The 27,878-nt window shown below is 48.9% G+C and overlaps 1 protein-coding gene across 3 annotated transcripts; it reads left to right on the top strand.

The window, feature by feature from the left end:
• The first annotated feature begins 5,528 nt into the window (after positions 1-5,528).
• Positions 5,529-27,335, top strand: CARD19 (caspase recruitment domain family member 19). Of its 3 annotated transcripts, XM_062585254.1 has the most exons (7): positions 13,599-14,197; positions 14,653-14,848; positions 14,975-15,117; positions 16,886-17,039; positions 19,328-19,387; positions 21,517-21,588; positions 23,394-27,335. In XM_062585254.1, exons 1-7 carry the CDS (start codon positions 14,195-14,197, stop codon positions 23,504-23,506), a joined length of 741 nt encoding a protein of 246 aa, XP_062441238.1. In that variant the 5' UTR covers positions 13,599-14,194; the 3' UTR covers positions 23,507-27,335. The 3 variants fall into 3 exon arrangements, with proteins under 3 accessions (XP_062441240.1, XP_062441239.1, XP_062441238.1); XM_062585256.1 differs by lacking the exons at positions 13,599-14,197; positions 14,653-14,848 and adding an exon at positions 5,529-5,653; XM_062585255.1 differs by lacking the exon at positions 19,328-19,387 and having other exon boundaries at positions 13,595-14,197.
• The last annotated feature ends 543 nt before the right edge of the window (positions 27,336-27,878 follow it).

The following is a 27,878-nucleotide window of genomic DNA, read 5'->3' on the forward strand; positions in this document are numbered from 1 at the left end:
TGTAAAACTAAGAGATCACATTTTAAGCGAAGGCAAGGGGAAGAACAGCAGAACAAGGAAAATGGACTTTGAAAAAGCAAATTACACCATATTCAAACAACAAGTATAAAGGATATGTGCGGTAACAAGGTGGTTGACAGAGAGCTGGCAGGAGACTGACAGAGACTGTCTAAAGACATGCCAGGCAATCCCAATGCGGAGGACAGCAAAAATCGGATACGGCCGCCTTGTGAACTCTTTAAGGACTTGGAAATCAGAAAGCAGGAGCTGCAGAAAAACAGAAATCTGGCAAATGACTGCGGAGTCATGATGAAGGTAGTTGCACCCAATCAGAAAGGTAAGAGGTAACGTGAGTTACAGTGAGCAAGGGGAATAAAGGCAGAAAGTGAGAAAAATACATCAGAAGAGAGACTGTGAAGTTACGGGTAAGTTATTTCCTGGGGAGAAAAATGAACACAGAGATGGCTGAACCACTCATGATCTACTTTGGTTCAGGCATCACTGAAAAATTCACTGGTTAATGCAATAAATTTTTGAAAGGGACTGGGACTGCAGCCTAGAATAAGGCAAGAAGATCACAGGTATTAGATAAATTTGATTCCTTGATGAAATCCATCCTAAATTACTAAGGTGTTTGCTAAGCAATACTTCAACCATCATCAGTTTAGCTTTGGGAAACAATGAAGGACAAGGGAGATGTCAGAAGATTGGAAAAGGCAAATCTAGCTTTAATAAGGGGATAGGAGCGCACCTCAAGAAGTAGAGGCTTTCTGAAGGGGCATGCTGCTTTGATACTCAGAGTCTAGGACAAATGTTGAAACAATTAATTTGCAAAGAAGGCACATTTCAACCTAGGATTAGAAAGAGTTTCGAGGAGGTGACTGTTCTAGTCTGCATCTAATATTATGCCTCATTTTCTCCACCGTCTTGATGGAAGGTTAACAAAATGTAATACAAAAATTAGCAACCGGAACGATAAAAGGTTTAGGAAGCAGGGCTTACGGGGAGAGGTTAGACGAACTCTGCGTGTGCGTCGTGTAGGGAACGGAAGAAGACCAAGACGGGATGTGGTATTTCCAGTACGTACAAACCCTTGCGAGGAGGGTGGAGGTCGTTTGTTCTGTGCATCTGCCGTGGGTGGGACAGAAAAACGCGCTGTAATCTGCAAGCAGGCAAGGCCTTGAGCTGAGGTAGGGCGAGGAGGCAGAGGACCCCCGGAGGCTGGGGCTCGCAGGGAAGGTGTGCGGGCGAAGGGTGGCCCCGGTAGGCCTGGTGGTGCCTCTGCAGGTCTTCTGAGCTCCCTCCCTGTTCTGCATCGGTATGACTGCGTTAACTGGATTTTATGGCCTGTCTCCCCAAAGTTTTAAGTTCGTGGTATGACTTTACAGGCTGCGATAGGATTGCAAGTCAGCAGGTGACACAAATTCCCTTGACGAGCGTCTGTGCTGATGCCCGGCACGGGCGGGCAGCGGAGGAGGCCGACCCGGGCGCTGCTTGGTGGGGAAAAGTAAAGCCTCTGCGGCCACGGACATTGATGGCCGTGGGAAACAACAGAGAAGCTCGGTAAATTTACGGTGTCTGTGCTGGAGCGTTTCATTGCCGTCATTTATTTAGGCATCTAACACAAGAGGCAGCAAAGTTGTAACAAGCTAAGGAAACAGCACCCACAGTGCGTGCGAGATTTGTGGCTCTGCTCCCTCGGAGGCTGCGCGTGGCTTACGGTGGCTGTACCCCCGGAGGGGGTTTTATTGCTCATGTAAACATTATTTATTTTCGGAAGGAAAATGAGTGCTGCAGAGGAAGAAGATGAAAGCAGCTGAGAATCTCAAATAGACATTTAAATTTTGTATTTATTAAGTTAACCCTTAAATTCTTGCTAGCCTGTGAATTCAGATAGATTTGAATCCATTTCTGCTATAGGGAACTTACGTTTCCTTGTGTTTTTTATAGAACTGGTGGCTTGCACTTAATGAACAAGTTAAATGCTGTGAACGATGCAAACAAGCAGAAGACACACACGCGCCCCCGCATGGATGCTTAGGAGTTAATTGCTGCACATTGCAGTATGAAGGATAATTTTTCAGATCAAAAACCCAGCAAGGTGATGTTTACCACAGTAACTGCTTATCCTAATTCCTTCCCCCCATGTTTTGAACAGTTTTGCCACAGCAGGCAGCACGGCCGAGGCTGTTGCCCTGGCCTGTTGTTAAGCTGGCAGAAACCCAAAGGATGGTATTTAAGACCTTGTGTTAAATACTAGGCAGGGAGTGGATTTTAAGCCAGCTGACGTACTATTTGCTACAGGAAAGTATCTGGTCTTTACTTTCTTCTAAGTGAAAATTCACCCTTTTCAACAAATTAAAGACAACTTGCCACGCTGGAAACATCACGGGCCCGAATCTCGGCAGCGCCGACTGCTTTAGCCGGGCGCCCAGCGAGCCGCTGCCAGCCTTCGGGAAGTGCCGCCCGCAGGGAACGCCCGCGCGCGGCTCTGCAGCGCCGCGCGGCACCCGGCTCCCGGAGCCCCTGAGTTCTGTGCCAAGTCTCGTGGCACTCCGTGTTTTACAAAGCTGCAACTGACAGGGTTGCGTTCACACGCGAAAACCACAGCTTCTATTTGAAAATAAATAGGTGTCTCACCCGTGTCTTCGAAGGGAGATGTTTTAGACCTTAAGTGTGAAATAACAGAAAAAAACCAAAACTAACACCAAACACCAATTTTCTTTGATGACAGTGATTTGGGGGAAGCTTGACTCGTGATTCTTGAATACTGTCTGATGCTGTCAAAGATATGTATGACCTTGAAATATCTACTACAGGTGAAAGACAGGACAAGGCTATATTCTGATCCAGGTGGAGCAATGAGGCTTGGCATGGATACCAGAGCATCTACCATAGAGTGGCTATTGCTTTCATGGAGCTTTCTAAATGGATGTTTAGACATGCAGGTCTTCTCCCGGGCCCCTGCTCCTTGGGTATCATCCTGGAAGTATCTAAAAAGTATGTTTTCCACTGCAAGCTTTGCCTCTGTGAATCTAACTTTTGATTATGGGTGAGTACTGTTCAAAGCTTCCTTGAACCAGCCTGTATCTGAGATGCTCAGGGTCCAGGAAAGAGACAGGAGTGCAAAATTGATGGACCTTGACCCCCTCCAGGAGGGGCTCATATCCAAGAGCTGAAAGAGCATGGCATGGGAAGGCCAGAGGAGACAGAGGACCTCCCTGACCACGGCAGATGCTGGCTGTGAGAACAGCATATAAATGACTGACAGTTTGAGGCCAAGCGGTTGGCAGAGATCCTGACAATTTTACTTCCAAAATATCCTGGTCATCGGAGATGTCTTGGAAGTGAGATAAGTAAATGAATCTAGTATTACTTATTGTCAGATGTAAATGGCTTGTGCAACTATTTTTTTATACTGATACGTAACACACATTTCAATAACTTTAATTAAATAGTAGCTTTAATTGAATCTTCTGCTTGGAAGGACCAAGAAGCAAGGTTGGCTACATGCCAGCTGGTGGCTCTGGAGGCGTTTTACAGCTGCATCATTTCCTCGTGTTGATAGGCCACCAGTAAGCTGCCAGTTTAGCTGTGATACACGTTGTGTTTTGTTTGGAGATTTCTGAAGAGCTCTGTGGATGATAGAGGGGAGAGCCGCAGCGGTGCTACCTGGTGACATCTCACAGGGCTTACAAGTTATCTTCAGAATTATATGTACTAAATACTGTAATACACAGACTGCAGCTCTTGTGGCCACAAAAAGGAAAAGAAAAGAAAGCAACAGAAAAAGAAACTCTCAGAGGTAGGGGCACAAAGCGATGTCCCCGCGAGTGCGCAGCCGCCGGGGGCTGCCAGCCGGGGCCGGGACGCGCGAGCTCCTCTTGGTGCTTCGGAAAGGTGGCAGCTCCTGACCGCGTTTGTAGGACTGGCCTGTTTCCAGCACAATTAATAACTGTGGAGAAGTTTGAGAACTTTTCAATTTGGGTGGAGGGTAGGGTAACCTGAGTGTTGCAGAAGCCCAGAAAAAGATCAGTGAAATATGTCTGAGAGCTCTGGGCTTGCTTCGTCTGCTCGATGAGCACAGCCTGACCGGTCGGACACGGGCAGGAGCCAAGAGGCTGCCAGCGGGGCCGGTGAGCTTCCGCTGGCGTTTTAATAAACTGTATTGTGGAAAGACACAGAATTTCCCTGGTGATTGCAACAGCTCTGTGTTCAGCAGGGAAATCTAGCAGAAATGTGTACGTACCTAAAATCGCACCTGCAAAGCCCCCTTGGAGGGAGTCAAGGTTAGCTGGGGACGCTCGTGGTGGTGTTTCCCACGGGAGCTCTGTCGCACCCACCGCCGGAGTCTGCAGCCCAGGTGGGTTGCGCGGTGGCGCCTCGCGGCCGGTGCGTCCTGCCTGCCCGCGGCGGCCTGGCGAGGCCCTGGCGCTGCCCGCGCCGCGGGTCCCCGGCACGGGCCCTGCCAGCAAAGCAGCCCCGGAGCCTTGCTGGATCTCCGTTTGCCAGCGGTGTATTTACACACCTGCTCAGTGAGAGGATGTTCCTGGGCTTCTCTTGCCTCCCGCCTTCAAAGAATTTAAATTTTTTTTTTTTTTTTTTTTTTTTTTTTTTAATGCTGAGTGGAGTTTTGTGTGTGGGTGTATTTGGATTTGTATGTACAAGGGATCCGGTATGGAGTTAAATGTGGTTTTGAGCATGTATGTGCAGCCAGCTGTTCATCCCTATATGCAGGCTAACAGCCAACGCAGACAGTTCTGTAATTATCAAACTGATTTATGATCAGCGTGTAAAGGTTTATTGCATCCGCTGACCTTGCCATCGTACCAGGAACATGGCACACTCGTTTTTCTATTATCTGCATCATCGTTGTTTTACTAAAGCAATAAAATTTTCCAAGGAAAAGGTTGTAATACAGCAGAATCCATGTTTGTGTAGTTCACTTTTACATGCAGTTTACTTGTATGTAATACATACAAGAAATGAATCCTGACTAGGGTTAATCCAGCCCTCCGGCCAGATTTCACCCAAGTCAGTTCTGTTCATACATAAGGGTTTTCCTTAGCTAGGTCTGGAACAAGGAACAGAGAACCTGCAGCAAAACTTCTGTATTTGCAAATATTCAGAGAACTATTTTTTTGTTCATCTCCTAAGTTGCTCTGCCAGTAACACCGCTCCGGCTTTGCAGAGCGTGCTGGGCGACGATCTTCGTTCTGCACGCGAGCAGGCCCGGAAAGGACCAGCGCAAAAACAGCCCCCCCCTCCCCGCCCCTGCTTTAAGTAAACAAACGTCTCGATTTGTGCAGCCGATCCCTTAAAAGCAATGGCGAAACGCCCGCGGGCGGCCAGAGCACGGGAGCAGCGCGCGCAGCCCCGGGTGCGCTGCCGGGGGCCGTGCGCGCTCCCGGGGGCCGTGCGCGCTCCTGGGGGCCGCACGCGCAGCGCGGGGCCGCGCGCGCAGCGCGGGGCCGTGTGCGCTCCTCGGGGGCCGTGCGCGCTCCCGGGCCGTGCGCGCTCCGCGGGGGCCGTGCGCGCTCCCCGGGGCGGTGCGCGCCGGCGCCCGCCCGATGTTACTTTCGCTTCGGTGCCCGCGGGGAGGGCCGGCGGCCGCCGCGGCCGCGCAGCCCCGGGACGATGCTGTACCGGGCGCGTAAGTGCCGGGCGCGCGCGCGGCGAGGCGCCGGGGAGCGGGGGCTGGAGGCCGCATCGGCCCGGCGAGCCGGGAGCGCGGGGCGGGAGGCAGCGGCGGCGCGGAGCGGCTGCCTGGGGCATCCGCGCGCACCCGGGTCCTTCTTGCAGTCTGAGCTTACGGGGGGAAAAGGGCAAAAAAGCACTACTAAAACTCGCTGAAGGGAGGCTAGGGTGTAACTTGAGCGTTCAAAGAGAGTTTCGTTGTATTTTCTTAAGCACAAAGAAAGGCTTGGTAGAGGAACTGCCACACGGTCTGGATTTAATTTATTCCAAAAGAGATCCAGTCCTGTTCAGCTGTGGGAAAATGAAGAAAACCATATTGTGGTTGAGCAACAGCTAAAATAAGGAAATGCTGCATGGTGCTGCTGCCATGACAAGGGTAACATTTAATAGATAAAATAATTCAATTAAATAAAGCAAATCAGTTTAGCAGGGGGAAACAGTAATCGCTTTTGCGATTACCTAACCAGGAAATGGACTGGCTTCCCTGTATACGCTGGAAAAGAAAACATTATTTGGCAGGTCACTTAGACCGTGCACTGAATTAGGAGATAAAAATCAAAAATGAATCACACAGCTTTGGCAAATAATTGGACCCCATGGATAGAGCGTGCCTGCCATAACAGGAAGGGAGGGATTTGGGAAGTTCGGCTCGCTCTTTGAACGTCGCAAAAATAAGCTTGATTTGCCTTGCAGCCTGTAAGGGTTCTGCAGTGCCTTTTGCATACAGCTCAACGCTTTTACTGATAGCAAAAGCACGCACACCAAATGTGGCCATGCTCTTTGAATGTCACGGCCGCGGCAGCGGGAGCGATTTCGGCGCCCTGCTCCTGCCAAGGACGTGCCACCTCGGGGCGCCCGCGCAGCCCTGGGCTGCCCGTGTGAGTCGAAACATAACTGTGCTAAGGTTACAGAAGTCAGACGTGCCACGGGCCTGAGGAGAAGATATATTTAACCTTTGGTTCTTGTTTCATTATCTGAGTCTATAGACCAAAAATAGCTGTATCCAGGAATGTGTCGATACACGCGGCAGTGCTCTTGAATGATTGATTCTTTGCTTCCATTTTGCTCGTAGTGCTTGGAAACATTATCTACTAAAAATTATTTTGAAATTTGTGTGGCAGATTTCCATCTGTGTCCCATTAAGAATCAAAGGTTTTCAGTTCTCTGGCGTAGACTTTCATAGCGATTCTGGTAAGATTTTTAGCAGAGCACAAAATGCTGTGAATTCACAACTGTATAAAATGATCATAAAAACAAATCCTCAGCACACCATGCTACTACTCTCTCTTAATACTGTGCAGCACCTATTGCTGTGATATTTTAATAAACATTTGAACTCCCCCCAAAAAAACTGAGATGAAAGGAGTCATAAAATGACAATTTCCTTCCCACAAAGTGCCTGTTTCTGTCACTGTAACACATTGCCAAAAATGACTTTGATATGGGCACGATCAAGGTCTCTGTGTGCAATAACAATGACTTTAAACCTGTGCTCTCTAACGGAGGCGCCGGGCGCGCGCGCTGCCGCGGGACCGCTCTCCCTTCGGCGGGCGCTGCCAGGCTGCAAACTCCAAGCGCGAGGTAAGACCAGGCACGTGTCTAAGCGTGTGCCCAGCCCCTCCAGCCCGGTTTTTGCCCCCAGATATGGTAGAAACATCCCCGTAAGGCCCAAGAGTCTTCTTGGGAGCTGCACTGGACATCACACTTCCTCCGCAATGGGGAGGGGTGGCAGCACTCCGCAAATTCCCAGGAAATGCTGTTTTCCTGCCCGGGCCAGGCTTAGCTGGGTCTGCGTAGCCAGTGCATAGCGGCGTCCTCCCCAAGTCCCTTCTTCGCTGCTTTTCTTTTCTCTTTGGCCACTTGTGCTCTTTGGCGCAGGGTAGGCGCACGGCGGCGGGCGCGGGAAGCCTCGGCGCGTCACGCCGATGTCCCGCCTCTGGGCTGCAAGGCCAAAAGGGGCGACGGGGCCTTTGAGCTAAACCCCCGGAGGTCCCTGCTGGAAAGGCCCCCTCGAGCAGCTGAGGAGTCACTGCTGAACCTGCCCAAGGCTCACGGTGCCCGCGGGACGGCGGCTCTCCCGCCCGGCGGGACACGCTGGGCTCAGCCACGACCTGGAGCTCCACGCACCGCCCTGGCCTAGTTTTTAGGCTTCACAGCACAAGAGGAAATCTGGTGTGTACACCAAGCACAGCTCGCAGTCGACTCTGGAGAGCCGTATAAACCTATACAGACGCGTAACCTAGACTGTTCATACACCCCTGCAGCCACGCATGCCTCTGCGGGCAGAGGAGAGGGACCGCTGACCTGTGGAAGCATAACGGTGGGAAGAAGGGCTTGGGCAGTCTTTTGGGGTTGTCCCTAAATGGACAAGTTTGAATGTCAGCTCCCGAGACACAGGCTATCCCACAAAAAGTTGGGGGTTGTGTGGCTTACCATATTTCTATTTAGCCAACCCCTGTGTGTTGATACAGGTTTCTCACTCGTTTGGGTTAAAAGGGCCTGGAGACAAAACAGGGCCGAGTTTTGCGATGCTCCCACGTTTCTGTCTCGCAGTGGCCATCCATGTTGTGTGGCTGGTGAAGGAGGCGCCTTGGTGCTTGGAGGCTTGTCAGGCAGCGGAGCCGAATCAGTTCAGTAAGAGGCGTCTGGTCAAACCATCATCTGCAAATGCGGTAGGTTGGGTGGAAAGGCTCCTGCGGACGACAGTACGCTGTCGGACGGGTAGCTGGGGACGCTACCCCGTCGTCCAGCCGGCGAGATTGCGGAGGGGGCAGCTCGCAAGACTGCGGCTTGCAAGGGTTGTTACGGGGCTGAAGCACTGGGCCTTGAAGTCTGAAGGCAGCTTTGCCTATCACAGCTTTAGTCTCCTCAGAAGACTTCTATCGCTGTTTGGTATAAATATTTTCATGTTTTTGGCACAAGTCATAATTACAAATGACTCTGTTTTAGTAGAAATCTAGCTTTCCCAAAACACTAAAAAAAGTTAGACTTTACAGTAAAAAGTCTGCAGTAATAAATAATGTATCTCCTTCCTTATCACAATTTGCAAACCTAAGGTTGAGCTTTGCTTCTGTGCAGTGTTTGTATCTGGGAATGTCATGTTCTCCTCCATACCTCGCTGGGTAATTAAATGCTCATGGAATTTTGTGCTGACGGGAACTTTTAAAATACACAGATTTCTTTGTACGTCCTCCCTCGTGAAGCTGATGTATCCATATTAATTAGCTGCCTCACCCCCAGTATTTCTTTGACTGAGAGAAGTAGTCCTTTCTCCTGGGGCTGAATAAGTGTCTGTCAAGTTTGTCTTACCCATCCTAGCTGCAGTTAAATGAGTGTGTACAGGCCTGTGGCACAAGAAAACCATATTGGCTGTGTGGATATATATTGTATGTATATACATATATACATACACATTATATATATACACACACACATACTGTATGTATATGGGGAAAAATGTAAACATGCTATTTCGGACGGTTAAATTACTAGAGAAGGAAACTGCGTCCGCGCTAATTGTGCAGTTAATTGTCCTACAACGCGGCAGTCGGCAGCGCCAGGGCGCGGCCGTGCCTGGCTGCGGCGGGCGGGCGCCGCTCGCTCCGGCCCGGCCCGGCCCGGCCCGGCCCGGCCCGGCCCCGCCGCGCCGCGCACCGGGAGGGCCGGCAGCCGCGGGCGGGCCGCGCCGAGCCGCGCCGGGCACCATGGCAGGTGAGCGCGGGCGCGGGCGCGGGGGGCAGCGCGGCGGCGGGCGCGGGCGGGTCCCGCCGCCCCCCCGCTCCCGCCCGCCTCGCGGGGCGGTGCCTGGCGCGGGGCGGCCCCGCGTGGCGCTCCCCCCCCCCCCCCGCGCGTGGCGCGGCCCGCGCCCGCTCAGGCCGCCCACGAGCTGCGGTTCGCCAGCGGGGCGCGCGTGGGCGGCCCGCGGGCGGCGCTTGTGCGCCCGGCTCGGCGAGAGCGCGCTCCGGGGGCGAGACGGGCCCGGCCGGGGGGGAGGCGTACGGCTGGCACCCGGCGTGGGCATTGCTCCGGGGGGTGCTTGAGTGCGACGCCTGCGCCCCGGGGCCTTGCGCGTTGCCCGCCAGCTCTCACGCCTGGCGCGGACGGCCGCGGATGCGGCGGCGGGGAGAAGTGTGTGCCGCTGCCGCCGCTCTCGCTCTTGTCCGCCAGGATTCTGCCTCTGCGCCTGCGGCCCGAGGTTTCCTGGGCACCTAGAGGCCCAGCTGCTTTATTTGCCCTTCGTGTGAGAGTCAAGGGGCCCCAGGAGCGTGCATAGAATAATCTACACCATATTCAAGTACCGAGAGGATTCTAATATTTTGTTCACTATTTTATTTACTTCTTTTTTCACTTTTAATAGATATTTCAGATAAAGCTGAGTTTCTGAATTTTTTGTCAAGACTCTTGACTTCCGGTTACTAACGTATGCCAGGAGCAGTAGCACTTAGCGTGTGGTTGAGGCTTGGAAGGGAGGTACCATGTCTTTAGCCTCTGCATCATCTTTTCCAAACCCCAGAGGAGCAAAACAGACCCTGTTCCTCAGCGGCCTGTTCAGTAACCAGTGCAATTTGACCATTCCTCTGCAACCAGATTTTCTCTTTGAAAAAATCTGCGGCATGACTCTCTTGGCCTCTTGGAAGGAGAAAGCTGAAGACTAAATTAGTATAAAAGCTTGCATTTTCTTTAAGGAGATATTTTCAGCTTTTTTTCCTGAGCTCCTTCAGCAGGGAGTTTGCATGGACGTACACAAATGATTGGTCACATGCTGTCAGGTTTTATTTGTCAACCTGCCTTTGTAAAGTTTATGAAAATCATCAAGTAGCATTACCAGGGAAGTTGCAACTTGTGTTTGCATTATGCATCAGGGACCGTTGACGTTTATAGAACTGATGTTTGCACATTATGTGGATTCTTGTGGAAAACCCGGGAGAGATGCATTGGGTTTTGTGCCTGTTGTATCTAAATTTATCCGCTTGTCATTATCCTGTCTGTTTGCGTGGTAAATTGAAGGAGACTTTTAAGGCGGAAGCAAAAGGAAGATGAGATCGTAATAAAGATACAGTGATGCCAGAGAAAGTATCAAGCGCCCCTAGATTTTTTTTCCAAAAAATATTTTAATTAGTTGCTGATCGTGGGCCTACAAATTTGAAATACAGCTGGGTTTATTAATTTAATGAGATCAATAAATATGAGGTGGTAACCCAGAAGCCAGTGTAAGGGTGACAGGTCCATGTAGTTTTATCCAAAAGAGCAGCAATTCTGTTACTGATTTCAGTAGACCTGCTTTTGCAAATAAACCTTAGCAAGGTTTGGCCTTCAAATCTCTTTCTGTCTTCTGCTAATTCCTCATTTCTGTTGGAGTGAAGCAGCAAGCTGTGAAGGTGTATTATGAGGGTGTTAACACGCCTGGCAATACCAAGGCTGTACTCCAAACTGTGGTTAATTGACCTCGTCTCCCAGTTTTGCTACTCTGAACTCTCTAGGCCAGCGCTGGCTAATGGAGCCACTGTGCCTTTTAATACAGGTGTGACTTCTGCTTAAAAACAAGGTCTTCTTAGTGTAAATACTTTAAATTTCCCTTACAATAACTCTAGTCTTTTTGAGACAGTGAGATAGAAGATAGATATGCAAAATATCCCAAACAGCCACTCCCCAAATTCTCAAGACTTCAAAACACATCAGCTACAGTTGTGAAGTTATTTGCCTGGGGTTTCTTTTAAAATGTAAATAATGGGTGTGTTCAATTTTAACGAGCTGGCACTGCATGAACAGTGATTATAAAACTTCATAGCACAGTCACAGAATCAGAGGCGAGTCAAGGTTGGCAGGGACCTCTGGAGATCATCTGGTCCGGCCCTCTGCTGAAGCAGGATCACCTAGAGCAGGTTGTCCAGGACTGTGTCCAGATGGCTTTTGACTGTCTCCAAGGAAGGAGGAGACTTCTCAACTGCTCCGGGCAACCTGCTCCAGTGCTCAGTCACCCTCACAGTAGAGAAGTTTTTCCTTAGATTCAGACGGAACTTCCTCCGTTTCAGGTTGTGGCCGTTGACTCTTGTCCTGTCACCGGGCACTACTGGATAAAGTCTGTCCCCATCTTCTTTATAGCATTCCTTCAGATACTTAATGCATGCTGATGAGATCCCCTTGAGCCTTCTCTTCTCCAGGCTGAACAGGTCCAGCTCTCACAGCCTCTCCTCATATGAGAGACACTCTGATCCCTTCGTCATCTCTGTGGTCTTTTGCTGGCTCATTCCGGCAGATGCATGTACTGGGGAGCCCTGGGGAGCACTGGACCTAGCACTCCAGATGTGCCCTCACCAGTGCCGAGCAGAGAGGAAGGACCTGCTGGCAGTGCAGCCTTGGACACCATTGGCCTTCTTTGCCACAAGGGCACATTGCTGGCTCACGTTCAGCTTGCTGTCCACCAGGACCCCTGGTCCTCGTCTGCAGAGCTGCTCTCCAGCGGGTTGGCCCCAGGCTGCACTGGTGCCTGGGGTTATTCCCGGCCAGGTGCAGCACTCTGTCGTATTTGTTTTGCATCCTGAGCCATGTTTGTACAGTAAATCACCCGTAACTGGGCCACTAGAAGTGGCTGACTTGCATGGCAGCACGTCTTTGCTGTTGTAAAGCCGTTGGTAGTGCTGGGGGATGGGAGGAGTGCCGAGCCCACTCCTGGCAGCTGGCCCCATGGGGTGTTGGGGGAGCACAGGGCTGCGGTGTCCCTGGGGCTTCTCGGCCCCTTGTGCTGCGGTGGCCCTGAGGGACGTGAGAGGAGCTGGCCAGGCCTGGTGGCTCCTAGAGCAGCGCCTGAGGAATTCAAACACGTGTGCTGTTCAGATACCCTTATCGCCCCAAAGCAGGGTGCCAAGTCCCAGCCTCTGGGACTGTTGGCTTTTTAATTTAGTAGCTGGAGCATGGTTCTGCTCCGGTGGGAAGCTGCCTTCTCCAGCTTGCCTGACGCTTGAATGCAGCCATTGCTCATGTGGCTTGGGCAGAGATTTCTCGGCATTGGGAGAGGTAAAGGATTTCAGGAGAGACATGTGTCATATTGGAAATTACTTCTGCTCTGCTTTTACTGAACTAAAGTTGAGCTTGATGACCTCTCTTCAGGGAATTTTGAACCTGGCATCCCATCCCAAATCCTGGAAGAAAGTAACTTGGAGTAGGTGTAGGTCCAGGCAGGTAAAATGTCACTGTGGAAATGGAGCAGGGAGCAGGCAACTCCAAAGATACTTCTTAAAAATGGACCATCCCATAGGGCAGGAAAAGCTTCTTGCTGACGTCTGAGCCAGGCGTACATTTTATCTGTGGTGCGCATAATCTAGCAGTGTCCTCTGACAGAGGCAAAAAAAAATGTCATCTAATCTTTTCTCCAGCCTTTTGGCTTAGACAGGAAGAAAACAGGGCCGTCCCAGCAACCTCAGCAAGGCTTCTGCTGCCTAATGCCATCTGCAGAGCACGAGCACGCAGGCTTCCCCTGCGGCGAGAGGCCCTCGGTAAGGCTGGCAGCGGCGTAGTGAGTGCCTGTGAGTGAAAAGGGCCATGCCTACGTGGCAGGAAAACGATCGCAGCTGAAATGCAATCTTGCATTAACTTGGCTGTGACATTGCAGCTAGCACGTCTGCGTGTTGCCTGTATGGCATTAGTGGTGACCAGGGAGCAGTAACGGTGAGTGGGGAGGAGGGACGGAGATGACTCCTCAGGCTTGCTTTTATTTTACTTTATATGCTCATTTTTCAGGTCCTCGTAGTACTTTTACCACTTGCTGCAGGGTTTTTTTTATTATTATTATTTGAATGCTGAGGTGTTACCTAAAGCTTAATTGTTCTGCTAGCTCTAAGAACCTGGTTTAATATATGTAATATATTGTAAGCTTGCAGGAGGTGCAGAATTGTATGTGCCATGCAGTCTTCAGCTCAGTCATTGCAAATGGTATCACTAGGAGGAGGAAGAAGAGATCCCTCTGCGTGGAGAGGGAAGGAGGCAGGAAGCAAGGATGTGGCGCTTCACTCCCCAAGAGGCGTTTGCATGGAAAGACAACTTCACCATATCCTGCTGCCTGGAGCCCACTGTCAGCATCCACTGAGCCTTTCATCTGTCCAGATGGGTTGATTTAAGGAAGGAAAGCTGGATTTCAGACCTGACTCAGACACCATGGAGCTCCTTGCAACACAAGGGAGTTACACAGCAAATACATCAGGATGTTTCTAACCACACACTAAAAAGTTGCCTTGAGACACAGCAGTGAAAAAAAGGGAATTGGAAACATATGGGAGTAAAACTATGTCTATATAAAGTGCAAGATTGTAACAGCAGCCCCGCGGTGCCTGTGAAGTTGCCGCTGTCTGTGCAGGGTCCATAGCTGTGTGGTTTTAGTTGAGTAGGAGCGACTCAGGCGCTAGGGAAGTTACTACTCCAGCATGAGCACATCCAGAAGTCTTCCTAAACCCTTTCCTGCACAGAGGCAGAAAAAGGACAGTGTGATTAAAAAAAAACTGGCATGGTACAGAAAGGGCAAGGGCTGTGCCGAGGTGCTGTGCAAACTTCTCTTGCTTTCTCCTTCATCTTCTTGTTCATCTTCTGTAAACAGCAGGGCGCAAAGGTGCTGATGATTGTGTATTTTCTGGTAGCCCAGACACCGTAAAACCTGGGCGTGCTTTACGCAGGGGGACTATTCTGGTATTTTTCCCTGTGCTGCTTGGATGTGGTGCGCTGTGCTCCCAGGGTTTCCGCTGGCTGGTGGCGGTTGTGCACGGTGGTGGCCGTGCATCTTCGTCACTGACCTACCCTGAGGCCAAGTCAGGGTCCGCTTGCAGCTCCCGATAAGAGCGGGCGTCACTCTGTGAAGTACATATTTACGTTAAACATTGTATAAAACACATTAGTTTTAACCTCTGTAGTCTGACTTCATGTTTATAAATAGCGGGAAAATTATCTCCGGTGGTTTGACAACTTTAGGACCGAGTGGCTGCTGTGGCTGTATTTGCTTCGGCATCCGTCGGTGCTCCAGACGTGTGCGTTGAGCAGAGCGCTCTCCCTTCAGAAAGCGCGAGGCCGCATTGCCGGCTAGCCAGGAGCTGGGATAGCTGTAACTTGGAGCGATGGGTCCTTGTATTGCATTGCCCTAAACAATGGTTCAGCTTTCAAAACTTAGGTGACGGTAACAATTTTATTTTTTAATTTTTAACTGTGGTTAGTAAAAGTGAAATTTGTAGAGCTTAAAAGTGTGTTTGCTAGTTAATTACTGTGGTTACCCAATCTCTGTTGTTTTTACCCCTAGATCAGTCATACTGCGTTCGGCTGCAACAGGACATGTATTTTCTTACAAGCAATAGCCGACTGAATGAGCAAGTGGTGGATAAAATTATTCTTCAGCTCAACAGAGTCTACCCCCAAATTCTCACCAATGCAGAAGCGGAAAAGGTAATTTAATGAATTTTGCTGCATCCCTGTGCGTTTCTGTGTTTTCCTGGGAGCTCTCTCGGGAACGCCACTCCAGCAGCCCTGCAGCCCCGCGTTGCTGCCTGCTCCGTGCGGACGGGTCGCATCCGGGGTCTCGGCTCAGAGGAGACGTCGCCGGCCCGGCTCTGCCCGTCCGGGGCGGTCACGGCCGCGCTCCCCTCTGACCGCCACCATCCTCACTGGGGCGCCGAACGCCGAGCGCGCCTGCCTCCGCCGTGAGTCCCTGCGGAGCGGCGGGTGGGAGACGACCCGTGCTGCCTACGCTCCCGTCTGCAAAATCACCTCTCTGGGCTTCCTCTGTTCTGATTGCTGATTAATACTGCCGAGAAGTTGTGCTGGAGAAGCGGGCGTTTGTGCAAGCCGCTCCAGTGATGGGGGTGGGAGCGTGCGAGGGGGACGAAGGCGGTCACGTCTCCAGGAGGCACGGCTCTGCCTGGGAGAAGACCTCTTTCCTTGGCATGTAGCATGCAAAAAGATGAAGCTGTTCTTAGGCAGAAAGATCTTTTACACCAGTGTAAAAGATCTTTTGCACCAGGTTTCCATTATAACCATCTGTGCTTACCCTCTGCTGCTTTCAGTGCCTGCTCAAGCCTCAGGGTCTTGGCAAATCAGCACTTTGGCATTAATAATAACGGGCCAAATTCTGTCATAATCCCATGTGAATTAGAGCTCCCTGAGCTGACCAGTGATTTGGTGGTGTAGATCTGTGCTAGATCATCAGCTGAGCCGATCTAGCCACAGAATTATGAAAAATAGCATGATGCACACAATTAAGGGAAGTCTCTTCCTGTTAAGAGCTTCAAAAGAAATGCATCAGGAGTTTGTGAAACCTAATTTGTGATTCTACACTTTGCAGACAGAAATCAGCTGCTTCCCTGCAGGTCTGCACAACTTTCTGTGAGCTCTACCCACTATTCCCACTCAATCTTGTGGGAATTTTGTTGGAATAAGGAGCGTTATATCAGATATATTGTATTGTTCCCTCCCTTGAGAAGGAATTAATCCAAACTAAGTTCACTGCTAATGTTATCTACTGTGCTGGCCTGAAAGGCAACACTTTCCTGAGAATATTTTTGGGCACTTTCCGAATCAGCTGGAATCAGTTTGATGTGTGGAAGGCTAGCTGCACCTTTTCATTCTCCCTGTAAGCTCTCCTAATGTTCATCCCTTCTTGGACCATAGAAGAAGTACTTTCTCGTGCTGCTGCTCGCCCCGTTGCCTGAATCAGGGTAATTCGTGCACGTGTGTGCGGCATGCAGTCGTTAGCTGCGCTGGAGGCTGTGGGACATGCAGCTCCCCGTACTGGGGATGATATAAGTGGTGTGAAGTACTTTATTGGGGTGATCACTAGTAGGAAAACTTGAGGGAAAACTTGAAAACGTTAGAATTCCCTGTGGTATTTACTGATGTTTTCTATTTGCTGTCAGAACCAAGTTGTAGAGTAGCAAGTTTGCACGCAGAGAAAGCACCGCGCGTGGAGGAGCTGCCGCTTCCCTGGGGCAGAAACCACGGTCCGGGGCGGGCAGAGGCAACGCGCTCTCCGTCGGGGAGCGTCTCCGGCGCTGGGGTTGGTGTCTCGAAGGTGCCGGGCCCTGCGTGTGCTTTTTACATTCATTTAGCAAACGTAAAAGCAGCTCCGCATCTTCGGCCACTGGTGCACCGCCGAGTGACGCAGAGCTGACCTCCAGCCGTGGTGGTCTGTCTCCTGATGAGCGCTTTTCCCTTACAGTTCAGGAACCCGAAGGCGTCGCTCCACACCCGGCTCTCAGGTTTGCTAAAGCACCTTCAGAAGAAAGGGGAGAGACACTGCCAGGAGTTTTACAGGGCTCTGCAGATCAATGCCGAACAGCTGCATAACGACCTGCCAAGCAGGAAAATCTTAAGTAAGTTGAGGCACCTGCAGATTTCTTCGTCTGTGTATTACAAAACATCATTTCAGAGACATTCCTGTTTACTTTACTTAAAATTTTTTTGATGCATTAATTCCTTCTGACTAGAAATTTCAAAAAGCAGTGGAGGGATTCAACTGCACAGTTGTTGTTATTTGGTGACTGGTGGGGGCTGTCCAAATTTGTCCGATGCTCCTGAAATATCAGCCTGTGTCTTTAAAATACAATTTAAATATCACACATAGGACACAGAAAAATAACTCATAGGAAGTGCAGTTTCTTTTTACTAACCATTGCTCCTTAATAGCGTGTTTATTTTCTCTGCAGCTGTTCTGACTTGTAGCAAATAAGAGCATTACATGGAAATCACCTCAAATTGGTGAAACAAACTCTCAAAATCCTGGTTGCCCAGAAGCTTGGTTTTCCCCCAGTCCTTAGATTGCCGAGCTGTGTCGTGTTTAACATGGGGCGAACACGTTGTTAGCTCATTCGTCGTTCGCAGGCCCTTGCAATACTACCGGCTTCGCCCTTCGGGCGCGTTTTGTGCGGGTTCGCGTGCGGGTTCGCGTGCGCGCCGCGGGAGAGCTCGGCTCCCTCTCTGTGCTGCAAAGCAGCTCGACTGTTAAGGGAAAAGCATCGAGCCTGTCATCTTGGGGTAACATCGCCCTCTTGGGATGATAGCGCTCGAATTTTTTTTTATTATTATTATTTTTAATTTTTAATTTTTTACTTAGCTGGAGAGAAAAATGATGTGCCAAAGGGGTGGGAAATCTGTAAATATATTCAGGCATTCAGCATACTGAAATGGCTCGAGAAGCTTGAGGGAGAGCTCTGGCAGTTAAATTAATGATGCTGCAAAGGGACTGCGGTTTGAGGAGACCTTACAAAGTGTCTAAGAGCGCTAATGCTTCACCAGGCAACTGATCTGTAGCTAGAAGAAGCTCCCCAGTTACATGCAGGGGGAAATTTTACCCATGCAGGTCAACTTCCAGCGAGAGCCAAACTGTTAGGCCAGAAATACATAGGTTAGAAAAATTAAATGTCTTATTTTTATTTCTGGAGTAGAAGTGGCAGGTAGGGCTGTAGGTAGGTTTTAAGCTGTTGAATCCCTGGCTTCATTTAGTAACGCGAACCTGAAACGCGTTCGTTCAGCTTCTTACACTAAAACCCCGGAGTTTTGGTCTTCAAGAAGAACTTCCTTCTCAGCATAAGCCATTATTCCTCATTTAAGGGAATTCAAATCGTTTTAAATATTATCCGTCAGACCTTTCGCACGTACGATGTTAACGTTACTCGGATGTTACCCGTACGAGGAGTTTTATAAGATTCAGCACAGAACACGTACTGGGTTGACGCTAGATTTTGCGGAAGTGAAGAAAGAAGGGGAATTCCTCACGTGGGTACTGCGTTCTAAATGCAGATTGAACGGGAAAGAGCAGGGTTATAAACACCTGAAAATAATTTCGGTGACAAACTGTGGCCAGGGCAGAGGTCTGTAACAGAGCCTGCACAGCTGTATCCTCTACAGAGGATTTTTTTTTTCATTTTTAAAACCTGTTAAAATTTCCGCCAGAACCAGATTTCTCCTCTTTGCCCAAGTCCGGCGGTGGCAGGCGAGCGTAGGGAAGGGCAGGGACCGCTTCCCAGCTGCCCTACAGCCTTCCAAAGCCGCCGCACGCGTGCGTAGCCCGAGAGCAGAATTTGGGTAGATAATGTGTGCCGAGCAGGGTGCTGCGAGTGCTTCGTCCACCAGCTACGTTAATGCCCAGAGATTCACTCAAGCATACAAAGGATGATGATGCATTAAATCAGAGGAGTGTTTTCAGATTAGCCCTTGCTTTGATTCAGAAGTGTCTTACGTTTATTGCAGTGAAAATTTCTGGCGTTACGGCAGGATTACCTCCTGCTTCCCTCCGCTACGAAACAGTTTGACTGCCCTAAACGAGTTGCACGTGCCAGGAGATTGCAGCAGTTCCCCGTTAGGTCCGAGGCGGAGTAACGCCGTGCTTAACGTTACTCGTGTGGTTGGTGTTTAACCAGATCAGAGACCTGTCGCTACAGCTGTTTATAGTTGCATTCAAATGATTATGTGACTATGCCTTTTAATAAGCATGTATCCCAATTTAACTATAGCAATAATTTACTCTCAGGAGCAGCAAATATTTCGTATCAAAACCGGGTATTCTCCTGAAATGTGGTACTTCATGCAATTTTGCGTGTGCTGATTATGTATGTTTGCCTGAGCCGTGTACTAACTTTTGCTGTGTTGCTTTTATTTCTAGAAACCACAGATTCCACAGAGATAGACACTGACAAGGAGAAATGTATGCTAAATGACAGGGGTAAATAAATGCATACCGTGTCGCTGGATGGAATGGCTTTTCAGATTAAGATGCAATTAATTTTATCATGTAATTGCATTTCATGTAACAAGTCGTTTGTTTCACGGTGTCTTTACTGTCACTGTTTAAGTGGAAATAATGGAGGGAAAAGTGCTGAGTTGCTGGTGAGGAAAACAGTGCCAGGCAATTCAAGGGACTGTAGAGGCTAAGCAATATTTACAAGAGTATATTTTTAGTTATTCTGTTTTAGCTAAATTCTTAAGGAGTAGTAAGGGTTATTCAGCTGCTGCTGTGATTTTTCACAAGGCCCTCAAGAATTTTTTTTAATACACTGTAAATTATTGAAATTTTCAAATTAAGTACAAAACTAAGAGAAAATAAGATGAGCTGAGTGAACTTAAACCTGCTTTCCTTGGGAGAAACTATTAAGCTTTTTTTCCCCCTTTGTCTTCTCAGTGTCTGGATTACAGAGGGTTAAATATTTGATTCACTGAAAGATATTTGGAACTGGAATGTATGACTAGTATTACCTAAAGAAAAATTGAATAATTTTCAAAATTCATAAGGAAATATTTTATCATTTGAGTTTTAACTGATAGTTCATTTAGAAATTTAAATTCTATTATGAGAGAATAAAAGCACCGTATATGAAGCATGCCTTCCGGGGGGGGTTCACTTGAAAGAAGACTGCAGTGAGGGACAGAAACACAGTTTAATTTTTTTTGCCTTTAACATTTTTTTGCCTGTGTAGTTGTTACTTTGAATATTGAACTAAATTACATTTCACCTTGCTGTTGCTGACTGCAGCATAAAAGCACAGGAATAGCAGATAAGGTGCTTGGAAATGAGAAAATGTAATTTCTACTCTTTCTCATGCTGCTGAGAGCTGGGCTTAGGCCAGTGCTGCCCTCCCTGGGACGTTGCGTCTGCGGGAGCAGCTAAGCCCTCGCTCCACTGCTGTTTTTAACATCCCTGTTCATGCGGTCGGAGCCGCCAGTTTGTCAGCCTGGAGCACATCTGTCTTTAAATTGGCAGATCGTAGCTGTATTCATAGTGAAGGAGTAAATGCAAATGGTGTTTTAGATAATAAAGGAGCAGGTGTAAATCTTTGTGAGGTTTTTGTGTGAGGATAGGTACGATCTGGAAAGATTTTATTGAACACCAGTATTGAACATCCGCATTACGCTGCATGTCATTCCAGGCAGACACCTTTAAAGAAATCCTTTTCTTTAGGTATGTGGGTGTACAAATCACGCTGCATTTCAGCTTCCATCAGTATTGTAAACAGGAACAAGAATATTTGGTTTTGTCGTGAAAGTGTAATTTGTGGAACATCTGTGTATATAATCCCATAAAGTCCTTTTCTGCCCCATTTTATCTAAATGTGTACATAGACACTATTTAAATAATTGAGACGTGTAGCCAATGAAAATAAAGAAAATCCGACGTACCAACTGCAAACGAAGCGGCCGAGCTGACGGCTGGCACTGGTCTGGGTGCTGGCTTCGGCTCTCTGTTTCGCTCCTCTGGCACGAGGAGCCTGCAGCTCCCTGCAGAGCGAGGGCCGCGCGTAAGCAAAGCCAGTGGGACTTGGGAGCGCAGGCTGGCAAGCAGGAAAAGGGAGACAGGCACAAAGCTAAAAGGAGGGGGGGACAAACACTAAAAAACTCCTTCCAGGAGACTGCAGTCTCATGATGTATTCTCACCCCCTCGGGATCTACATTGACCCAATGGGGGTTACTTATGGGGTAAAATGCTACCTTGTGTGGGTAAGGTCCCGGTAATCTGATTAATATTTTGTTATAGGATTTAAAGGTTTTCTTTGCACAAAGTTTTAGACTATGTAAAAACATCTAAGGAAGCTTTCACTTGAATTTAATAGCTTAGCTAATTAGACGAACGGAGTCGAATAGTGAATGGTGTCGAAGTAACTGCAGCAGAAATTAGTTACAGTATAGTGAGTGTACTTTAGAGTACATTAACTCCAGAACATACATAATTGCGACTGTGCCGGCTTCGTTTGAATACACTCAGCTGTGCACATGAAGAGCAGTAGATGTTTTATTAACTTGGGCGAACTCCTGCTCGTGTGTTCTCTCTTCATACGTTCCCTTTTCTGTCTTCTCCAGGTCCAGTCTTTTTCCTTGCTTGTTTCAGCGTTGCTGCAGGATTTGCCTTGTTTTGGTATTGCTGTGACTCAGGTAAGCTATTCCAGTATTTTTTCTCTGGATTGCCTTATTCCCCATGGGCCTGGGGAGAGCACTGTGCTTCTTGATCTAACGTGACTTACTTGACAGAGCGGGTCAAGGTGTCATCATTCATTAATGAGGCTAGGACACGCTCCGCGCTTCAGACATGCCAAGATATAAATAATGGATAGTTTGCCTTCAGAAGTTGCCACAAATAAGGGCTCTTTTTGAAGAGAGGAGTCATGTGAACTCCTGTTGCTATAGCAATGGGTCATGATGCCCAGCAGTCATAAGGCGAAGGCAGGAGAACAGTCCCAAACCTTCGGGGCTGCATGTCCTTTTGGGGGTGGTTGGAGCGTGGGCAAGGCCTGGGACTTGCCCAGCGGCTACAGCACAAGTCCCTGGTGCTGGCTGTGGGTGCGCACAGGTAACGATTTGCTCCGCAGCCGCCTGCCCAGCACAGCGAGGAGCTGCCCCAATTCCTGGTCGTCCCTTATCAACTCTCAGAAGAAAGGCTAAGCTAAAAGCTGGGGGGCGGAATGGTATGTTAAACCACTGCGGAAGGGCTCGCTTGGGTACCTCTTTTGGAGCCTTTAATCACGAAGAGCAAATGGGCCCATTAATATCTGATCCCAGTCTACTGCATGGCATCTCCGTTTGCTTTCAAATAACTGCCCAGCCCTGCCCAGCCTGCAGTGGATGCGTCCACGTGAGCCAACTTCAGTGAACTGGCGAGTCAGCGCTGGTGGGAGCCATGCCGGGGAGAGGGCAGCTGGTCCAAAGGGGTCATTTGCCCCAGATCTTCCCCCAGTGCCGCGAGAAGCACCAGTGGGGCAGGGGAAGTGGGACAGGAGCTGAACTCTGTTCTGGATGAGTGCCTCCTGCTCTCGTGTCTTGGTCATGCCACTTAGAGCTCAGTGATGTTTTTTATTTTCTTTCCTAGAGCTCTAGGCCATTTGCTTAGCCACCAGTTCACAGACATCTCACATGATGTGGGAGTCTGGGCCATGCCACCCTTCATTCCCACATCAGAGCCCCTTGGCTGGGCTTTCTGTGGAGTTGGGGTTTAAGGTTAAAAGGGAATCATTTAGGCTAACCCATGTGTGTCCTTAGCAGCCATCACCTCCCATCACCAGGTTCAGTCACCACCTTTTGACAGAAGCATTTCCAGAAAGCACTTGGGGCCCAATACAAAAAAACAGAGACACCATCATTTTCCCTGGTCATTTGCCCCAGTTAATTGGCCATGGTGTTAAAGCATGTGTGGTATTCTCAGTGTGAATCTGTTTCAGCTGCAGCCTTTCATTTTTGTTACTCCATTTTCCACCAGACTGCGGAGTCCCTTAGGCCCTCGTGTCTGTGCCAGCTGACACTTGGCATTTTCTCCCAGTGGAGGTGCCTTAGGTCACTGCTCAATCTTTATTTTTGCTAAAATCACCAGCTAGAGCTCTTGAAGGCCAATGCTTCCCCCTCCCCCCAGTTTTTATTGCTCTTTCCTGAACCCATGCAGTGTCTCATTGTCTCTTGTAAGTTGTGGCCTGCAGACCTGGCTCAGACTAACCAGTGCCACACACAGGTGTAAAACTGCCCCCTTCGCTAACTCAGTAAGCTCCCGTTAGGTGTCTGAAATTGCAGCAGGTCTGATAGATCCATTGCTACCCCGTTGTGGCAGTTGATGTATACAATATTGAAGGAAACAGGCTTTCGTCCAGAGTCATTTTTATTAGGTTTTTTTTCCAGATGTTATTTATTGGAACAAAACTTACTGTGTTTATTTTCTTTCTTTTCTTTCTTTCTTTCTCCCACCTATTTTTTAGATACCAAAGTCCTAGGAAGAGCCAGGAGAATCTTGGGCTTTTCTCCTATTATCATAGGAAGACATGTTAGAAAGATTTGTATGTTGTATTTGGAAGACTTATCAAGAAATTAAGGAAGAGCTGCCTCTTCGCTTCTCTGTACAGTATATACCTGCCAAGGGAAGACAACGGTGCATGAATATTAATGTACTATACTCTCATACCAAAGATTTTATTAACTAGCTTCATCAATAATTGTGTTGCCTTAAGATGTATTCAGAAGCTCAGCTATATATGTCCTTCCTTATGGGAATGGACCATTTATTTTTGTAAATGCTTGTTTTAAAATATTTATCATTTGGATAAAATATTTTTAATACAAACTTTAAAATGATATCCTAAGTGATCGTGGGTCTTAAGCCATGTTTGCATATGTGTTTTATACAGGAACAGAGAAGAATGCAAGTCTGTCTTTTGTGATAATTAATTCAGAAAAAGCACTTAAAAAGCCCACATGCACTCAAAGCCTTAGTAAGAAGTGGATCTCCATCTCAGGATTGTCTGTTTTTGTCCAGAACCTTTACACTTACTACCTGACTTCAGGTGGGCACCGGTGCCTCTAAATGTTATCGGTGTCCTTGCCGTGGTTGCTGTGCCTCGCGTCGATGGCTCAGCCCGGCCTGCCTCGCTCGTGCCCGCGTTGAGCCGTCCACCGTGGCTCACGCGCTGGAACGGGTGCAGACCATAGCCCGCCCCATGGCCTGTCTCAGGGACTGCACTGGCTGCTCTGAAGTGCTTGAAGCTGCTGGGGAGACTTTTCAGGGTTATTTAGTCTTTTCCAGTGAGGTGTTCTGGGGTGTCTAAGTAATGGAAGTAATCTGACATATTTTGCATGGACATAAGTGCTGTGATGTGGAGGTGTTTTATGGCCAAAGATGCATATATTTACTTGAAGAGTCTGTAGCTGTTTGTAATGTCATTTGATCATGTTCTGTTTTCTTCTGTGAGCTGAAACCTGAAAAACTTGCAGGAACCACGCTCAACACACAGCATAAGAATGAAATACGAGAGGGAGATTCAGGGAGTCAGGACTGCAAATGTGGTGTGGGGGTTCGTGACTCCATGAGCCCGGTTGTGCTGCTGGCTAGCTCAGCACGACGGGCTTTGGACTTCCAATTTGGAGGAGTATTTCTGAAGTGTCTGTGAGCAATGGCATTTTTGGGGGACAGTTCTTCAGTTCCCGTAAGTGCATGAGGAATGAGGGAGACCGTGTCTCTGCAACTGGTGAGAAAGAATCCTCGTGGCTGTTCGTTCACTGGAAAGTGGTTTCCAGATCAAATTTAATGCCATTGTGAGAGATGGTCCCTTGAACGAGTTGCAGCTGTGTCACCATGCAGTAACAGGTCCCCTGCAAAACTCCAAGTCATTTGAAGTGGTTTTCTCAAAACAGTCAGCTGGAAAATTATCTTCCAGCTTAAAATTTTATTCATATTTTAAAAAAGACATCATCTTCTCCAAAGCAAATCACCTTGTAAGACTGTGTTTCCTTCCAGGACAAAGCTCACTAGCGAGGGTGGCAGGCCTGCGGTGTGGGGAGGAACGAGCTCCTTGGCACAGGGTTTGCATTGCCAGCGGTGCCTGAACTGACGTGGTTAAGGTGAGCTTGGCGGTCCCTGCGCAGCTCAGAGGCTTCTCCGCCGTGCAGGGCTGACGTTTCCATCCTGGCACCCCTGCGCAGAGTAGCTCATGGTGCACGCAGGTGCACCCCGAGTCAGCAGCGGGCCAAGGGATGTTATCAACTGCTGCACTGCCAGGTTGGCGCAATGCAAAATGCGAAATGATGCAAGTGCTGTGCAAACAACACCAGAGCACCCCGCAGAGCGGTTTGGGTGTCTTTTCCCCTGCCTTCACCCCACCATCTCCTGTGTCCCTTCGATTTAGTATCTGCAGGGAATCTTATCAGGGAGAAGTCCGTGGCAGGGCCGTGAGTCTTTCCCGTAGAGCTGGGTGGTGGTGCCACGTGGAGCACCCTGCAGCTCTGCCCCCGCTGCACGATGGCTGCCCTTGGGTGGCTCTCTGCCCAGGGATGGTGTTTTCTCTGTGCCTTGCCCTACGCCTGAAGTCACAACAATTTTTTTCCAGCAAGCTATCTCTTAATTTATAACATTTGAAATGAAGTGCAACTTTCTGCACTGCTGCTTAAATCCTACAACAGCCTTTTTTTCAGGGCAGCAGAAATTTCTGAGATCTAAAGGGGCTTTAAATCTTCACCTTGAAGCCAACTTTGAAACCTCATTAGAGGGACAGTGTTTCATTTTGCACCAGAAACACTGCTCCAAGCTATCTCAGCAGTTGCGTCTCATTTTAAAGCGAACGCAGAGGTCTTGCTGCTGCTAGGCAGATGCTTTCTGCTCAGATTATCCACTGCGTTGCCCTCTGTGAGCTGTTACTGAAACCTACAGGAGTTATCGGTGCCTTACTGAATCTGAAGGCCAGATCTGGCCGTGCTTACAGGTTCAGGGACACCTTGTCTTGCCTTGACAGCAGTCCTATGGAGCCACCTGAGCAGCCCCAGGAGCGCGATGGCTCTGCAGGGCACTGTGGTCTGCCCCGTGCCTTGAACCAAATGGCTATCGCAAGCTTTTGAAATAGGAAAGTTTAGTAAGGGCTATGACTGTATTTCTGTGCTTTCTGAAAGTGCTCAAGATGAGGATGCCTTTCAGGAAAAAGGGCTTCTGGGGAGATCTATTTGGTTTGGCCTGGGAAGAGGGAGGGAGAGTGGAAATAGATTCAGCCCAGCATCACAAAAAACAGATTTGTGCCTTTATTAGTGCTAGCTTTTACTGATAAAGAAAAAAAAAAGGGGAAGCTCACTATAAAGTTGGCACTGCCTAGGTTTGTGTAATACAAACCTAAAATGTAAGTAAATATAACCTAAAACAAAACTGTGGGGAAAGTAATGACTAGGCTCCCTTCCTTCCCTTTCCTTGCACTTTCCTAGTCCTTAAAAAGAGTTTAAAGAAATTGGACAGAAGTTCAGAGGATATTTCGCGGTTCTCTGGGCTAGAACAGAGAGTTGGAGGCAAGCCCGCTGGGAGACAGTCGTCCTCTTTGAAGATCAGGGTACCAAGATTTAATACACTTCTCCCCAAGCGAGTCTGTGCAGCAAATGCCGCCAGCAACTGCAGTGACAACTGCACATGCAGTTCTGTACTGCATGTAGCTGTTTGCAAGTCAGGTCCTTCGAGGGAGGCAGTATTATTTGCTTTGAAATAAATGAAGTCTTGGGTGGATCTGCCTAAGTGCAGAATTCCCGCTTCCCTGTCAGGTCGGGGAGAGCTCGGAGGCGGTAACCCCCGGACCGGTGTGAGCAGGCATGCAGCCCTGCTCCTGTGGAAGGTGCAGGAGCAGACTGCTCCGTCTGCGTCCAGGAGAGCTGCGGAGCAAAGTGGCAGCTCCTACAGTGAATTTGCACAAGCCCGTTTAAAGCGAGACTGCTACTCGGAGCACTTCGGAGCAGCACGATGTGCCGGCCAGTGAGAGCTGTAAGCAAGCGGCGGTCCGGGCTGGAGCGTAGCGGGCCGCTTTGGTGCTGCTGGCTGCCACTGCGGAGCTGCCAGGGCTAAGCCACCCTTTCTGGCTCTTTGTTTTGTGACTCTCTTTTCTCTCATACTGTAATAAAAGGAAAACTTAAAATACATTTGGTCAAGATTTACCATTGTGGATGCTTTTCGCAGGTGTTCTGTATGCACAAACTATTCCAGAAAAATGCAATGCCTTATCTGTGTAAGCAGTGCTGCTGTTACAGCCGCAAATGCAAGCAGATTGCTGTACTTAACAGGTCCTGTGTTTTATAATCATTTATCCTAGCGTATGTCTTAATTCTGTAGAAGTTAATGGAATGTGTTTTTTTAATGGGGTGAAGCTGGCAAATAAATTATAATAAAATCTGGACTGAGAAAACTGCTACAGTTTTTCCTGTATTAAATGCTTTGCACTGACTCCCAGAAGTGGCCTTTGCCCCGTGGCCCTCTTGTGGCAGCAGTCTGCTGACAGCCTCCCGTTCTCTGCCGTGTGATGGTTAATATTTTGTCTTTGGCATTTCTGGCAAGACTTTCTAACTTTTTCATTTGGTTTCAAAGTTCTTTGCATTTTTTTCTGATCAGGCTGTTCAGTGATATAATGCAATTAAACATTGGTGCAAAGACTGGGTGTCCCTTTGCTAAGCCTTGACTTCGTATCTTTGTAATCATTGGATCAGCCATTGCCTGTCTGGACTTGCCTGGAGGACTACATCACACGGACTTCCACGCATGAGTGGTCTTAAGGGTTACTGTGACCACCTGAAAATGGGCTTTAGGTGATGAGAATCATCCCGTGCCAGGGGCTGTGACAGGATGCTCAGGATCCCACCAAAGCAGCGCGCTGCTCCGATGGGAGGAGAGGCTCAGGCAGAGGCACCAGCCTGTCTGGGCATGGGTGGCAGCCGCCAGAAGGCAACCCATA

Source organism: Rhea pennata, chromosome 12 (genome assembly GCF_028389875.1).
Source record: "Rhea pennata isolate bPtePen1 chromosome 12, bPtePen1.pri, whole genome shotgun sequence".
Lineage (NCBI taxonomy): Eukaryota > Metazoa > Chordata > Aves > Rheiformes > Rheidae > Rhea > Rhea pennata.

Coding starts and splice junctions, on each gene's coding strand:
- CARD19 (XM_062585254.1), top strand. Junction 19,388..21,516: donor ATGTATGCTAAATGACAGGG/GTAAATAAATGC, acceptor TGTCTTCTCCAG/GTCCAGTCTTTTTCCTTGCT. Junction 21,589..23,393: donor TTGGTATTGCTGTGACTCAG/GTAAGCTATTCC, acceptor CCTATTTTTTAG/ATACCAAAGTCCTAGGAAGA.